Here is a 16,526-nt window from a genome sequence, read left to right on the forward strand (position 1 = left end):
CACCAACACCAATGTGCAGCCCCACCTGGATGACACAATGGGAGCCATAGTGCACCAGTATACTCCCCACACACCAGCTCTCAGTGGGAAGGAGAACAGAGTAATGAAGCCAGTTCATAGATGGGGATTATTAGGAGCCCATGATTGGTAAGGGCCAATGGGAAATTTGGCCAGGACACCAGGGTTACACCCCTACTCTTTTCGAGATTTTTAAATGACCACAGGGAGTCAGGACCTTGGTTTTACGTCTCATCCGAAGGACAGCTCCTTTTTACAGTACAGTGTCCCCATCACTATACTGGGGCATTAGGACACACACAGACCACAGGGTGAGCGCCCCCTGCTGGCCCCACTAACACCTCTTCCAGCAGCAACCTTAGTTTTTTCCAGGAGGTCTCCCCTTCAGGTACTGACCAGGCTCACACCTGCTTAGCTTCAGTGGGTTACCAGTTGTGAGTTGCAGAGTGATATGGCTGCTGGCTCTAAACTAATATTAATATTATTTGAGTCAAATATGGAAATGAATCAAACATGATAAAAGTAATCATTCGCTTAGTGTAGTCAATATATACATTTTTCTCATGATGGCATGTACAGAAACAGAGAGACAACCAAAAATGTAGAGATGTGAGAATCAAAATGTGTCATACGAACCGGTATCAATGAATATTGCATCAACATAAACCTTGGTAAACATAGCACCCATTAGGAATCCCAGAAGCGGACCAAACAACGTTGTGGTGAGAATTATACCTGAAAGGCAAGAGAAAACATCATGTAAACATTTAAGTACAGTATTCAGTTTTGACTCTCTTGAAGGCAATCTTTCATGAGTATGAGCAAAAATTTAAGAGCAAAATTAAATCTCTTTTACTGGGATGTACTACAATGGAACTGGTGCCAAATAAAGTTAAACTGTGGGAACTGTATGGAATAATCTAGAGTTTCTTATAAAGAAAAGCCAGATTGCGTATTACATTTTGCAAAAACCTTCTTTACTCACAAAGTAATAGAAGGATACTTTGAAATTGTCTGTCTTTTGCAGATATAACAAATTGAAGATTTATATTAACAGCCTCGTCCCTGAAGATGATGATCATGACATGCCCTCTCCAAAAGTGTTTAACCTAGACCCAAAATTCATTTTTGAAATTGCCTTCAAATAATCTGATGGGACACACTCTGCCCATGTTTAATAATGAGAAGGAAGGATAGCTGTTCTACAGCTATAAATAGTTACAGTTTGTAAATCACTATCTAAAGGGAATATTGATAGGCTTGCATTGCCATGTAATGAAAAGTAGATAAAGTAACACATTCTGCACCCTTAGTCCCCAGAAACACTGCAGTAATCTCCATAAAATAATACGATTTAGGAGGATAGATTGAATCTTGGAATAGGTTTTAAAGGGTATTTCGTTCACACCATCTTTTCCAAGTGTTGATTTACTTTTGGAAAAACTGTGGTGAAAATAAAAAAATATATATCTGAACGCTCAATACATTTCACAATTTTTGACAAGGCAGTCGAATGAGTCATTTTGGAACCCAAAAAATAATTTCCCTGGGTACACCACATTAAATTGCAAGTATAACAATGAAATTATGCAGTTTACAAGTGAGCACTATCACAAGTGTATCAATTCAAGCTTTTCAAGGTTCTATCAGTTGTTCTTACTGTTAACTGCCAAGCAAGGGGAACAGGACATAGAGGTACAATTATAAATAGGTACAAAACTGTTCAGGAGGAAACAATGGTGATAAATATAAAAAGAGGTAGAGGTATTATACTGTACAGGATTTAACAATAATGTAGATAATATTATTGCTACAATAAACACAACACTATACAAGGCTGTCGGTGCAGATACAATTTAAGTAACATCTTGATGAAGCTTTGAGATCAAAAAGCAAGTACTGTAGTAACCAGAATACCGGGATTGGTCAATTAACCCAGTTAGTTAGTACACAGGCTTGTGAAGAAAGTTGACAAGGTGTAATACAGTAAGACTTACAGAAAAATATTAAGTAATGCAACAAGACACGTACTGTACCTGGTACCTCAGGGCTCCTGTATTTTCAAGGATGAATCTCTGTGTCTCTCAGGTGACTCAGCTAATACATGTACTAGTTAAAGTAGTTGATGTCTAGACATCGATGAATGATGCCATTGGATGAGTGTGACTAGTATCCACAAAGCAGTGGTTTACAAGAGGCAGAGCACTGCCAGGTTTGTTTCAGCTTGAATCAACCACATTACTTCTGGCTGGCTGGGCACCTGTGAGCTTACAGTGTCATTACAGTGTCATTTGGGGCGTTGCGGTGGCTCTGTGGCTAAGGATCTGCACCTGTGGCTGGAAGGTTACTGGTTCAAATCTCAGAGCTGGCAGAAGAATCCTACTCCATTGGGCTCTTGAGCAAGGCCCTTAACCCTAACTGCTCCAGGGGCACTGTACAATGGCAGACCCTGCGCTCTGGCCCCAGGCTCTCTCCCTGTCTGTGTGTCTCATGGAGAGCAGGCTGGGGTATGCAAAAAGATAATTCCTAATGCCAGAAATTGTAAAGGGTTAATAAAGTGATATGATGATGATTAATGAGAGATACATCTTTCTTTCTTTGGAGATCTTCCAAATTAAGAGGACATAAACAGATAGTTCTAAAGTATGAAAATAGTTATTTTTCATACCTGGAATGCTTTCCTGACACAAAAAGATATATATTGAGAATAAACTCCTTACTTGCTCTGTAAAATAAGGGGTGCGCTTCAGACAGTGCTGTTTTTATCTTGTTAGACAGTATTGACTGGGGGATTGGTAGCTCTCACATATCTGGCAAGTCTTAAGGATTCTTAACTTAACTTGAAGCAAAATGGGCCTAGCATTGTAAAAAGAGGTAGGCAACTCAATAATGCATGTTTTGGTAGATGTGTTCTCATGTGTACGAGCATCAGAGCAAGCTGGAAATTTAGTCAACTTTAGGAGTCTATCCACTATAGATAGTGCACATAATAAAAATTATCTAATGTTTTTGTTTGGCTTTTTATTGTAAAGGTGATCTGCAGATACTTTACACACCACAAGAACAAGTGCTGATGCTGTGTCACAGGGGGTTGGAGCAGCTTTACCTAGGGGAATTAGAGCACCTACTAACAAAAATAAGCTTTACTTGATCCTGCTTTTTGAAAGATGACATGCTGATTCACTCCAGAATATGAGGCCCCCCGTACTACTTTTGCATACAGTATAAGAACAGTTACAAATGGTAGGAGGCCCTTCAGCCCATGTAGGCTATTTCATAGCTAGTAGGTAATTGATCCAAGTGTCACGATTGGCATTCCTCCTAAGGGCGCTCCGACTCTTTCATATTTTCGTTGATTATGTGCACCTGCCTTCTGTTTTGTTTCACTATTTAAGCCTGGCGCTCTCGCTATTCCTGGATCAGCATTGGGAGATGGATGCCCGGAAGCCCGCCTACCAGTGGGTCCAAGAGAGGCCCGACGGCATAGGCTTCATTATGGCATCCTGACCATCTGAGTCCGGGGCTCGGAGCGCCTGGCCTCGTTACCTTGGTTTTATTCCCTGTCCTTGTTCTGGATCCCGTTCCGGATTTTAACTGTGTTTGTCTCGTCTTGGATGGATCCCCCGGTTTTGGACTTCGGACTGCGCCCCAGATTTCCCCTTTTGGACTCTCTGGACCTGTTTGCCCTTGCTATGCCCCCCCAAGCACCGGATCACCATCGTCACACCCTCCTTGTCTGTCTACATGTACAAACCTACTGTACCTTCCCCGGATGTCCTTCTCCACTTATTTCCAGATTATACCGTCTGCATAGGGTCCTGAACTACGCTTCGCGGGAGCCTGGACCGGCTCCCGTAACACCAAGGATCTCATCCAGACATTTCTTGAAAAAATCAAAAGTATTGGCTTCATGATTGGGTGGTTTGTTCCTTGCTTCCACCACCATTGCATGAAGAAGTGTCTCTTTTTGGTTTCGAAAGCCTAGTTTCCACTTACTCTGGTGTTATGTTTCACTGTTCATACTTTCCTTTGAAAATTTTAAATCCAAGGGTCAGTTACCCTTGTAATCTCATTCAAGATTTAAAAAGTATAATTCTTTCACCTTGTCAGTGTAGAAGATTCCTTTAAGCCGCAAAATATATCTGTTCACTCTTTTCTGGATTGATTTCAGATACACAATATCTTTTTTAAAACTATGTGACCAACTAGTTATAAAACCGTCTTAGTCTATGGGGGGGGGGGTATTTGCAGAGGGTGTTTCCTGGACTCATTTAATTAGCACTGTGGGTATTTAAGGGGGATATTGTTGGTGTGCTTGGAGTTTTTGCCTCGTCTTTATCTGTAGTATACTTTCTTGTTCTGTAACATAAAGGGCACACACTGTTCTAAAGAAAGTACTGTACCTTCTGAAGAGCATAAGCATAATCCTACATTAAGTATTTTTCCTCAGAAGCCATATCAGAAGCTTAGCAGCACTACAATAAAACTGTCTATGCTATTCAATCTGTACTATTTATTTTTCATTTATAGTATTATATTTTTGTTTTTTTATCTTATACTATGTGTTCTGTCTCAGTTCTATAAATTCAGAAAGGACTAGGGCAACGTATAGTGACAATCATAAAAAGATCTAATATATCACTGGAACTCTGTACTATAACTCAGTAATCATGGGGCAGGACATAAAAGTTAAAATAGTTCACTTTTGATTTTTATATCTTACCTATTCCCATCAAAAAGTAGCTGTTTGTTTTAACCCAGGGGAGCCAATTGCATTAAGTCATGTCTGTGTGAATTATGTGCATTAATTTATGTGGTACTGACAAAACTGAGAAATGCTTTAATAACATATGGCAGTAACCATTAGGAAGCCATTTGGTCGACTTTATTTGTCTGTTTGCTAGTAGCTGATCCTTTAACGTCATCAAGACGTTTCTTACACAGTCTTTGATTACCAATTTAGTTGTACACCTCAGATGTTTTGAGGCTTTCCTTTTAAAAAGTGAACAGATTGCAGACAGTGCAAAAGTATTTCTTGATTTTAATGTGAACAAAAGTGACTGGGCATATCACAAAAATACTTCTACATCATACCACCATATGGCATATTCTGTGTTAGATAAAAGTGATCTTAATTTTCTATCAAGCACGCAGATAATTAACTTTCAAAGTTTCAACACAAAATGAAAAGAAAATCTTCACTTTACTAATGTGATCCTCAAAAGAAGCTTGAACTTCAAAAAATCATTTCAAATTTGGACACAACATCTGTTTCAGACACATTAATATATGTATGTGGATGAAAGCCCAACAGGAGAATGTTGAAGATCCTCAGAGTATAGCACTAAATCTAATTACGACATGAAACAAACTCAGGTATAATGCAATTTGAACTCTAAATTGCATCCAACTATTCTTTCCATTCTTGTTTAAAAAAAAAACAGTTGCAAAAAATTAACAGTTAACTGTGTTGTCATTATTCAAATGATCAGCTACACTATAGCATGTTTCAGACTGAGACCGTACTGTAGATATCAAGTATATACCGTAGTATTTTTTTAAAGAATCTTTTTAATCAAAAAAAGATCTGTTATGCATTACCTCTGGTATACATTTCTGAGATTATTATCATTTTTCATCTATAATTTGGTGATACAACCTAGTTGTTGTGAAGGCATTATGAGTTATTTTCCGCTCCCACATTCAGTCACCACAAAAATGAGAAGTGGAAAATGTCAGTGTCATTATAACACTATTGTTATTAATTATCTTTTATATTCTCTGTGGAGGCGGATGTGCGTGATTATTCAATGTTCCTCCTACAGACTTAAAAAACAACACTATGGTTACAAACCCCTGTATATCATTTTCATCATAATTTTAGGGTTCAATCAAAAACACATCTTTCTAAGGTTAAATTGCAGTAAAAGGTCTTTTTTCATGTTAACAAAATATTTGCTGCTCTCTCAATATCAGTCCTTTTCAACCCACTGCTAGCTGAAGCCCCCAAGATCCCTCTACGGGTTTCAAGATTCATCTCTTTGCATGCACGTCAGTCCAGTGAAACATAATTTTTTTATCTTCCTTGAGGCCTTCTTCATGGTCTAATATTTTTCTCTTGGGATCCAGTTTAGAATTTCTTTTGTCTGCCATTGATCAATTCTTCTTTCTGTGTCTCTAACTTATTGCCATTCTTCAATTCAGTTCTTCACTTTTCCAAAACTATCACAAACTCTTCTTTGCCTTTTCATTTCTATTTCACTCCAATCTTTTTTTGTATTATTAGCTTGTCATGGTTTTACACAGGGAGCTGGCACTGGTGGAGAAATGGTTTTTAGTTTCTCCTTTATATTTCACATTTCTGGTTTTCGTTTGGAAATAATAATTGTTCTAAATGTGTACTGCGTACACATCTACAGTATGTGTCTTGTTAATACAGGCAGCACACACTGGTCAAAAGTACAAAGATTGTTTGAGTTACAATGGCAATTTCACCATTAGACTGATGCTCCATTGTTGCAGGTGCACCAGCACAAGTGTCAGTCTATTTATTAACTTTGCAAGTCAAAAAGCTTTTCCTCAGCAACCTGAAGACAGTTGCTATTTATAGTCCTGAGTACTCCTTGAGGCACATAGCTGAAGGATAAAGAAGCAAAAATTGAGTGTTATGGATACATGCTTATTATCAGTTTAAAACAGGAACCCTTTATGAAAAAACACTTCAAGTTGTTCATTATGTACAGAACTTTAAATGCAAGTCCTTTTTATTTTTCTTTACCTTATATAGAAAAGATATCGGACAGGACACCTTAATTAATGAAACTATGAATTAAAAAAAAGGGTAACTCCTTTTGTCAAATGTACAATTTTAAAATTCTATATGTGCATATTAGGTATAAAAACAGTCAACTGTGTTTTTAGTGTAAGAAAATAGGTATATCACAATATAATTGTATAAACAATCGATCACGAACAGATTAAATACACTGCATTTACCCTGTACGACTATTTTGTATATTTTATCTCCTGTGCCAATGTATACCTGTCAACATTTTTTTTTATTTTACAAGCGTGCAGTTTATTTGGTATTCAATTTCATTTTGTTTTCCATTTCTTTCAGCCTTTTGCTGAAAGAAAACGATATGCTTTAAAGATATACAGGACATCATTGTGCACCCTTAATCCAAATAGGTTGTAACCAGACCATTTTATCTCCACTGTCATGGTGTTGATTGTAAATTCTAGACCCACTGGTAAAAATGTAATAAGTATGCTGCCACTCAGCCTCCAAACAGATTGCTGTAAATGATAATATCTAGATACTACCAACAAAAACTACAAAAGCATGCAAGGATTCATTAAGCATACAGCTGTGAAAAACTGATAATGGTGCAATTAATGCCTGAGCAGCAGGCTGTTCCTCAATCTCTGCAATCCATACCCTTATTTATTTCTTCATTCTAGACTTAAAGCAATAGACCAACAACTTAATATTGCCTGTTTTGAACTCATTGGTTATTAACTTTTAAAACCATGAAAAAAGGAGATAAAAGGAAATTGTTTTTGTAAAGAACTTTTCAGTTTTTCCGGTAAGTTAATAACAACTACGTCTCACAAATTTGCAGTTTTGTTATCCCTTCTGCTCTACAAAGACTGATCATCTGCTATAAAGATGATAGAAGACAATAATAAGAGTGAACTTACATAGCATGTATTTTCCATACCAGTTACAGAAGCACTGCAGAATATTAGAAAGGCAATGAACAATATTGTTCTTATTATTAGTACACAGACTTTTTGAAACATATATACTGAATATCATCTATAATCTCCAAAATTATCTTTAATCTTTCTCAAAAACCCAATTTGCTACAGTGGAGATGTTTCAATAAAGAATCCGTGTATGTTTAGTTTCAAGTTGCGCCCTCTTGTCAGTGCCTTATTGCTTTCTGCTTCTTGAAATAAAGTAAAAGCTTTTGGAAAGCACAACCCCCACACCATATCCTCTTTAATGTCCATGAACCACTTTGTGCCGTGACACTGTATCCTTTAAGTACAGATTTGTGTGTGTTTGCATAAAATAATCTAAATTATCATAAAAAATCAGTTTTATCCATTAATGTTATGAAAGCTTAAATGTTTCTAATAAAACTTAAGGGATTTAGTGAAGGTGATTAATTATTTCTGTTTTCTAATTATTTCCTTTAAATTAGACAAGGTTCAACTCAGAGTGAACCTCAGGTGAATATGCATAAAAAAGAGCATCAGAGGTCTACCAAAACCTAAAAAACATCTATTTCAGTAGTGTGCTTAGGTTCTAATGAATGAAAGAGATGGATATGTATAAAGGATTTGGTATGACTCACCTACAGTAAATGAGGATAGGCTGCCCAAAACCTCCCTTCCCATCCTCACTATTGAGAGGATTGAGCTAGGGAGTTTGCTGCAAGGATGTACTGTATATAGGGAGGCAGGGAGGATGTGAGAGAGATATGCGAAAGGAAGTCCTAGATGCAAGACCTTTCCAGTATATGCAGGTGAGAGGAAATGTACAAGATGAGGATCTATCCTGAACTTCTGTTATAAACTGTGTTTATAACTTCTGTGACAGACAGTGATTTTCATCAAAGATGAGGATGGAGTCACACTTCATAGCAGAGGTTTCTGAGACATAAAATTCTATTCTGCTACAAAAATTGTTCTGAATTGTAATTTATACCTAAAGTAATTTTATTTATTAAATACTGATCAGAGTTACCAAAAGAGTGGAGCAGAACAGATCATAAAAAGAACCTCACATTTTAGGTAGGTATTGTAGGTTAGGTCCCCTTTTCAGGCCATAAAGGCCCATGGGGGAATGGGGAGCAAGGGCCACCATTTTTCTCAACCATCCAACACTATAGGTGGAGGTGATGTGGTCAGCATCATGCTCCAGTCAGCCTATTACCCCCAGAAGGATTAACCCCCAGTACTCATTTGGAAAGCAGGCTGAGTGGACCTGGGAGCCATCTGGAAGGAATTAGAGCAAGCTACATCATGTGCTTGTACCTGGGATAGATGCCCTTCCTGACTGAGCTACCATGGCTCCCAGTGACATTTTACATCTGCCAAAATGCACTTCTGCTTCTACACAGGTGCTTCACAACCAGCTGTAAATGACTACTCCATGACAGATCATAAAGTGGAGATTCCAGATATATTTGCACTTTTGCTGAAGGAGGTAGAGATACCTGTGTGTAGCACATTTTATTGTGCAAAAATCTTTGTGGACCAGCTGCTACAGACATCTTGACATACAGTAATATAATAACCTGGAGATCAAGACAAATGGACATCTACAGTACTTGTGCTACAACCTTTGTCTTCCAAAAGAAAGGTTGAGATAATTCTTGGTGGTACAGTACATATTTCTTCACCTTTTCTGCCACTGAGACCTTGGATGCCAGAGATCTGTGTATGTAGGAGGCAAGAATATTAACAGGCCTTCACAGTAACCAAAGTAGCTCCATGACAGAACAAGTCCTTTCAAACTTCACCTCATTGCTGCTCACTGACAGTATATTACATGCTGTTACATAACATGTTCCACTGTGAATATGAGGTGATAGACATTGTAACCCTGTATACTGTATGTACTTGAGGAACAATGTTTTTTGTATAAAGTCTTTTATATGATTGTTCTATATCACGAGTTTAAAGTCTCCTGTCTTTGTCTCTCTGTGCCTCTCCTGCTGTTTCTGTCTTCGTATGGCGTCGCCCTGTCTCTCTCTGTGCAATGTGCCACCCTGACTGTGCAATCTGCTCCCTGGCAGGTGCTATCCACAAAAACACTGTGTGTGTTGTGCCCTGTGTGCTAATTTGAGGCTATTTGGGTCAATTGAGTTGGTACGGAACTGCTTATTAAGCTCCATGCTAGCGTGTATGGCATTATCTCCAGATCACCCTCAGCTCAAGTGCAACAGAACAACCCGCAGAGCAAAGTTGGAAACCGGTTAAACCTGTTCTAAGCTGCAAGTATTGTTGTTATTTCTAACAAACATGAATTGGACTTTGGATCAGAATATTTGTATAATTTTGTTTTACAATGGTATGAGCTATTACTTTAAAGTTTTGGCCCTCTCCATAATACGTTGTAGTAATATGTTTTTATTGTATACATATTTGTAAGACTTTGTCACATGTACAGTGCATTGCAATAATATTCAGACTCATATTTTGCTGCTTTGCTGCTTTTTTCTGCATTCATGATATTTTGAGCTTTTTAAAATAAATATTATTTATTTAAAAATGTAACTGTTATTTGTCAAATAAGGTTAGCTTCATTGACTATTAGGACTTTGTGCGGACTAATCGAATATAATATGTCTATGAAATCATCAAATCTTTTGGGAAGGAGGGGATGTTTTCACCGCTCTGTAAATATTCAAACCATTTTCTTAAATTAATTCATGTGTTTATTAATTACTGTAACGAGCCACACAATTAGTCTATGGTCTCTGTCTATAAGCAAGAGAGGTTCTCATGATTTCAGAATAAAAACAACTGTTATGTTCCTAGTGCTTCAGGGTTTTTGGCAGTTGCAGCTTTAGTACAACAGCATGATCAATTTATGTTTCCACTGGTTGTTATGGTGAGGGGAGTTCGTGAGTAATGGAATCAGTATAACATGCTCGCAGTGACACAGCATTGTCTTGTTTAATAAATGGGTATTTTTAAGACACCTCACACTTTTCTGTAATGTTCCTTGGTTAGGTAGATCATTTCAAGCAAAGATCTATCATAAGGTCCAATCAGCATTCAAACCACATAAGGGATAACGTAATTGACAAACACAGGCCAGGAGATCTGATCTGTGAATATCACCGTGAGCACAGTATACTCAATCATCAAGAAATGGTGCATTTTACCACCCAGACACTGACTAAAGCAGGCCATCCCTTCAAACAGAGCAGAAGAACAAGAAGAAAAGTGTACATACAGTATGAGTTACATATGTAACTCCTTTCAACAAGATACAGAGTTCAGTGGCCAAGATGGAAGAAATTGTCGATGGGTCAATAATATCCCAGTCACTCCCCAAAGAGGGCTTCCATAAAAAAGTGGAATCTTGCAACAGGCTAGGACAAAATAGGATCAGTATCTATCCAATGATTGAGAAATTAGATGTCTTTTCTTGCTTAAAAAGGTAAAAAATGTTATACACTAATCTTAATAGTAATAGCATGGCAAATAGCAGCACCAAGTCTTTTTGAGTTGGGGGTCCTGGGGTTTGAATTTGTACAAGTGTACAGTATATACAGTAACACTTATTTTAATTGTCTTTGATAAATGATACAGACACATAAAGAGTGCCTTCAGAACCTAAGTGAGAACAGTAGTAGTTTGTTTTCTTTAATAGTCTGCATTTATGTGAATATTTTAAAGATATACAGTATATGCTATGTTCTCTTATTGTCAGTTAAATTCAAGTCTACATATACTGTACACAGAGTCAGATTAACTTGCATATTTCATCTACTGAAACAACCTAAAGTTAAGCCTTTCACAAGACTCGTATCACCTATAACGGTATTTATTCATCACAGTATTAGTCATTTTTAACAACCTTTTTCATAAAGGTCTACGGAAGCCTATTAGCACCACAGAGAAAACATTTATTGAATTTTAAACAAGATTATATTGTGTTTAATGAAGATACCAATTGCATTTACACATGATATTACATTTAAACTCAATACTTATAGCATTTAAATGAGATAACATTGCTTTAAGATTGCTTTTGAGATAATTACCATGTAAACAATATTGCCTAATGTATCAATATCTTGCCATATATACTGTATGTCTCATATAATAATATTGTCTGACTTAAAGTAGAATTGTCTTTAACAACAACAAAAATATCTCCTTACTTCTCTTTGAGCAAATTAGTCAAAAGAAGCATATTGTCACAGTCCCATCCTTCAAAAGTTTTGAGGCATAGATGGAATGCAGCAATGATGATGACACAGCCACAATTGCAAAGAAGTGCAATGGTGTTTATTTTGAGGAACTGTGTTCCCATAATCCACACCCCAAAAACACAAAGTGAAAAATACAAACTAACCAAGGGGGGGAAAAACTATGGTACAATTTGATTGATTGATTGATTGATTGATTGATTGATTGATTGATTGATTGATTTTAAAAACCAGATTGATGCGGGCAGCTCCTACTCCACCTCTTCTCAACTTCCTCCTCTCTTCTCCTATCTTGAGGAGCTCCTTTTCTAGGTTAAATTCCTCCCCCTAGAATATTCCACTATAAAGCAAAAAAAGATTTCTACAAAATAATAATCAGAATTCTGATATACACCTTTCTCCAGTGAGTACCCAATTAAACAATTAACATATTATTAACAAAAATAAAATGTCATTACTCCTTTTATGTACATAAATATTTTAAAGAAAATACTATACCCTCTTAATGGTATCATCTTACAAATTGATCCACGCATGCGCAACCCTGGAACAGGCACTGCTAAGCCAGCCAGTTTGGGTCCTACAAGTGGAGGGAGAAACCATTTTGCCAGTAAGAAATCAAAATAAGGTATTTATTTGAAGCTCACAAGTTAAACACAAATTTAGTTTATTTCACTTATTAAACAAAGAAAAACGGGTGTCTGGTTTGAGTTAATGTTTGGTTTTGACCACAGAGCAAACAAAGCTGCTCCTGAATTCCAGTCTAGATAAAGTTTTTTTTTTAGTTTGAACCCAGATTTATAGCCTTTGTTTAGATAGTGAAATGTTTGTGTATGTGTGTGTACATGTGGATACCTCCTGAGTGCCAGGTGATCTGGAAACGGAGTCTCCAGTCACGTACACATATAATGCCTTTTGTATACATGTAGAACTGTATACTTTGACTAAGCATTCCTGGATTTTCACCATTTTCAAAAGCAGGAATAACATTGCTTTACAAACATATTTTTCTTTATGTGAAACTGCAGAAACATTTACTCTAGACAGTCTTTTGCCTAATCTTTAAACACTGAAAATAATACATTTATGATGACTTATAAGACTTATACAGTATATAGTGCTGCCTTACTGTTACTGTTGGTGGATCTTTGAGTATTTAAGCACAAAAATGCTTTTAGCATGCTTGCAAAAATCATTTTCCTGTAAAGCACTTTGAGAAGCGACTTTCAAAGGCACTGTGTAAAATAGTTTATTATTTCACTCTGAATGAGACCCCAGGCCATCACAGGGCTCACACCGACACATACAAACACGCACATACCAGGGCCAATTTTCCCAGAAGCCATTAATTTACTGATATATTTTTGGATTGTTTGAGTAAACGAGCACCCAACAAAAGCCCACATGAACACAGGTAGATGATATAAACTCCAAGTAGATAGCAACCTAGGTCTAGAAATGAACCCAGGGCCGGACTTTTGCCTAGCAGCAATGTTAACCACTTCACCACTGTGACGTTCATCATCTTTTTATTTCTGTGAAATTTCTGTATGAATTTAAAGTACGCTTCTTCATGAAATTAATTGACTATACTGGTGATACAACACATACCATTTACTAGAAACAAGACATTAGATGAAGAAAAACAAAAAGCTGTCTTTATACCGTTTTTCTACGTGCATCAATGGTGGCTTTTTCAAGACCTGCAGTAAATTACAGATTAAAACCTAAGAAACTGGAAGGATCAAAAGCATAGAAATCATACAGATGATTCCTAGTTTTCAAATATTCATTACAAATAAGACAATTCAATTAAAAGTGTTATTTGAAGGTTAATGTAATTTATTAAGGGAAGAGAGAGATCAAACTCGGCTGTCTTCCAAAAACTGTTTTAATGTACATAATAATCAGTCTGCTTCAAGACAAATGTGGAGACACTGCATAGATACTCGCCCATCATGTCCAGGCATGATTGGGTGGAATACATTGTGCTGTAATTCAAAAAGTGTTTAAATTAAAAAGACAGTGTAAAGGGGAAAAGAACGCCCACAGCTGTATGATTCACAAAGAGGTCTATATCATAACCTGAGTCTTTACTGATTCCAAGAATCTGAATAATTTAAATAGTGTTTTATTTTAAAAATGAATTGCTCTGTTAAAAGTGAATAACTTGCATCCAGGGTTCTATATCAAAGATGTTTTAATTCCATGGTATGGAAAGATAACAAATGCTTTTACATTGCAAACCTCCTGATAATATAATAAAATTGCCTATTAAAAGGCAAGGTTATATTATGTTTGGTCAGATATCACAGGGTATACTATAGTATGCAAATTTACCCTGTGAAGTGATTTCATATGATACAGTATATTGAAGGCTTCACAGCTGAAATGTTGTTTTCTCTCTTCTTTTTTCAGCATGGAATAAACCTATTTATTGTTCCATTATACAATTAATATGTGCAGTTATTTATGTGATTAATAGGTACATACTGTACAAGCAATTGTGGAAGAAAGATGGTTTAATATTAAATTTCATTGGCTTTCAAATAAAGTTTTAAATGTTATCTCTAAACCCTTAATGGACATTTGAAAACCGGGAATCATTTGCATTATTTTTTGCCTTTTAAGACAAATTTAGCTATATTACTACAAAACAGGTAATTAGTCCCAAAATATACATCTATTCATTTAAGAAGCAATTAAACCAATGCAAATTCTTAATGTAAACCACGTGAGGTTTATTATTATTATTATTGTTGTTGTACTCCACAATAATTACCTATCAAGACCTTAAGGGACTTCACGTGCAGAATTTTAATCAGACCTAAACTAAAATACTTTAAACTCTGAATCTTTTCTTATTTACATATTTCTGTAGTTTAAGGTAACATATCTTTGCAAATTGAGAGAACTGCTGCGGAACATGGTGAAAATAAATCTTTCATAACGGAAAAACAACAAACTGTATGACTGTAATTGGGCTATAATTGCTGATTGAAGTTAAGCTGTTTTCAAAACAAAATTATAATTGTACAAGCTGCTTTACAATCTGCTACACAGTAGTAACATTGCTGCCTTGCAGCCTGGTCTCAGAAGATCTGGGCCTGGTCAGTACTGGGGTTGGACACCTCCAGAGGTCCAGGTTATTACTACTAGTGGTATTGGTAGTGTTTCCATCCCAACATTATCCATTAATGGCAGATGAGATACTTTTTAGAAAAATGTGTTAAGCCTGGTTTTCTTTCTAAATTACACCCCTGTCTTGCATATCTGTTGCTTCTTAATTCTATTGGAAAAGTTATTTATAATATCTTATTCTGAGAATAATGGCTGCATTATGGCTAATGCATCACCCCAGTGGGGCTGCATTTCAGTGGTCAAGGAAACGGGTCCCCTCCTACTGTAAGTATAAAGCACTTTGGGATCATTTGTGCTGAATTGTTTATACCTCTGTTGTAACACATTATTGAAATCAAAACTGCAACAGAAATTATTTTAACCAGTAAGCATCTATTTTCATTTTTTTACTAAAATACAATTTAAAAGTTCATACTGTATTATGAAAACCTTTACCTGGATTTATTTCTGTAATTTTACATCATGCGTCTGGTTTGAAATCTTAAATAAGCAAATATTTTCATATTTGTTTATATTTTACAGTATAGGTTCAAAATAATGTTTTTAATGTTTATACTTTTGTCATGAATTTAATGTGTACAACATATAAGCACTCATAAGAGGACATTATAACACCTGAAGAAGGCTCCACGGCTGAAATGTTGTGTTCTCTTTCTTCTTTTTTTCAGCATGGAATAAACCTATTATAACAGAGGACAACTATATTCCAAGGAGTAAAGATATTCATACTTTGCAAAAAGAAACAGCATATTATACAAATGAAAGAGTAACCATAAAATCTGCATTTGATTATATTTCTTACAAAAGAGACAAATTTAATCAAAACCAGGACTTTCCTCAGAGCTGAGGAATAGTTTATCTACTTGCGTATGTCTGAGGAAGACTCTGCCTTGTACTGACTAAAAGGTCACTCATACATTTAATTCAGATTAAGGTGATGAGCTTCCCCCCCCCCCTTTTAGACAAATTATAGTAAGAACATTTTAACTGTCAATTCCTATAATGTAACCAACTACTTAGAATCTCCTTTAACAGTTACAGTGTGATAATGAACATTGGTCCCTTATCTTGTGAAAGTTAACTAACCCATGCATGGTGCCTGTTATGGTGGGAACTCGAGGACCCACACAGACGAAGGAAAGCCTTCTGTGCATTGCTTGTTGGGGGGGTCTCCAGATTTGGCTAAAAGGTTCCGACAGTCAAGGAGGGCTGCAGTGGTGGTGGTCGCTGAAGTGAAGGCATGGATAAGGGAGGAGTTTTGAGAGGTCATGGAAAATGACTGTCAGGTGTCCTTGAAGAAGTTCTGGCAAACCTTTCCCTCCAGAGTTATCGAATGGTAGAATGTGGCCCAGGCTGTTCTCGGACTTGGTGATTGTGGCCCACATGGGCGTTATGGTCTTCGGCAAT

The 16,526-nt window shown here is 36.5% G+C and overlaps 1 protein-coding gene across 1 annotated transcript in view; it reads right to left on the bottom strand.

Moving 5' to 3' along the window:
• LOC148673473 (solute carrier organic anion transporter family member 3A1-like) overlaps positions 1-16,526 on the bottom strand; it is a 92,088-nt gene that overhangs the window by 33,159 nt on the left and 42,403 nt on the right. The window contains exon 4 of the mRNA XM_088629968.1: positions 655-753. Within this exon, the coding sequence (XP_088486094.1) occupies positions 655-753 (99 nt within the window). The remainder of the gene's footprint in view (positions 1-654; positions 754-16,526) is intronic.

Source organism: Lepisosteus platostomus, chromosome 4, assembly GCF_059453375.1.
Source record: "Lepisosteus platostomus isolate fLepPlt1 chromosome 4, fLepPlt1.hap1, whole genome shotgun sequence".
Taxonomy (NCBI): Eukaryota; Metazoa; Chordata; class Actinopteri; order Semionotiformes; family Lepisosteidae; genus Lepisosteus; species Lepisosteus platostomus.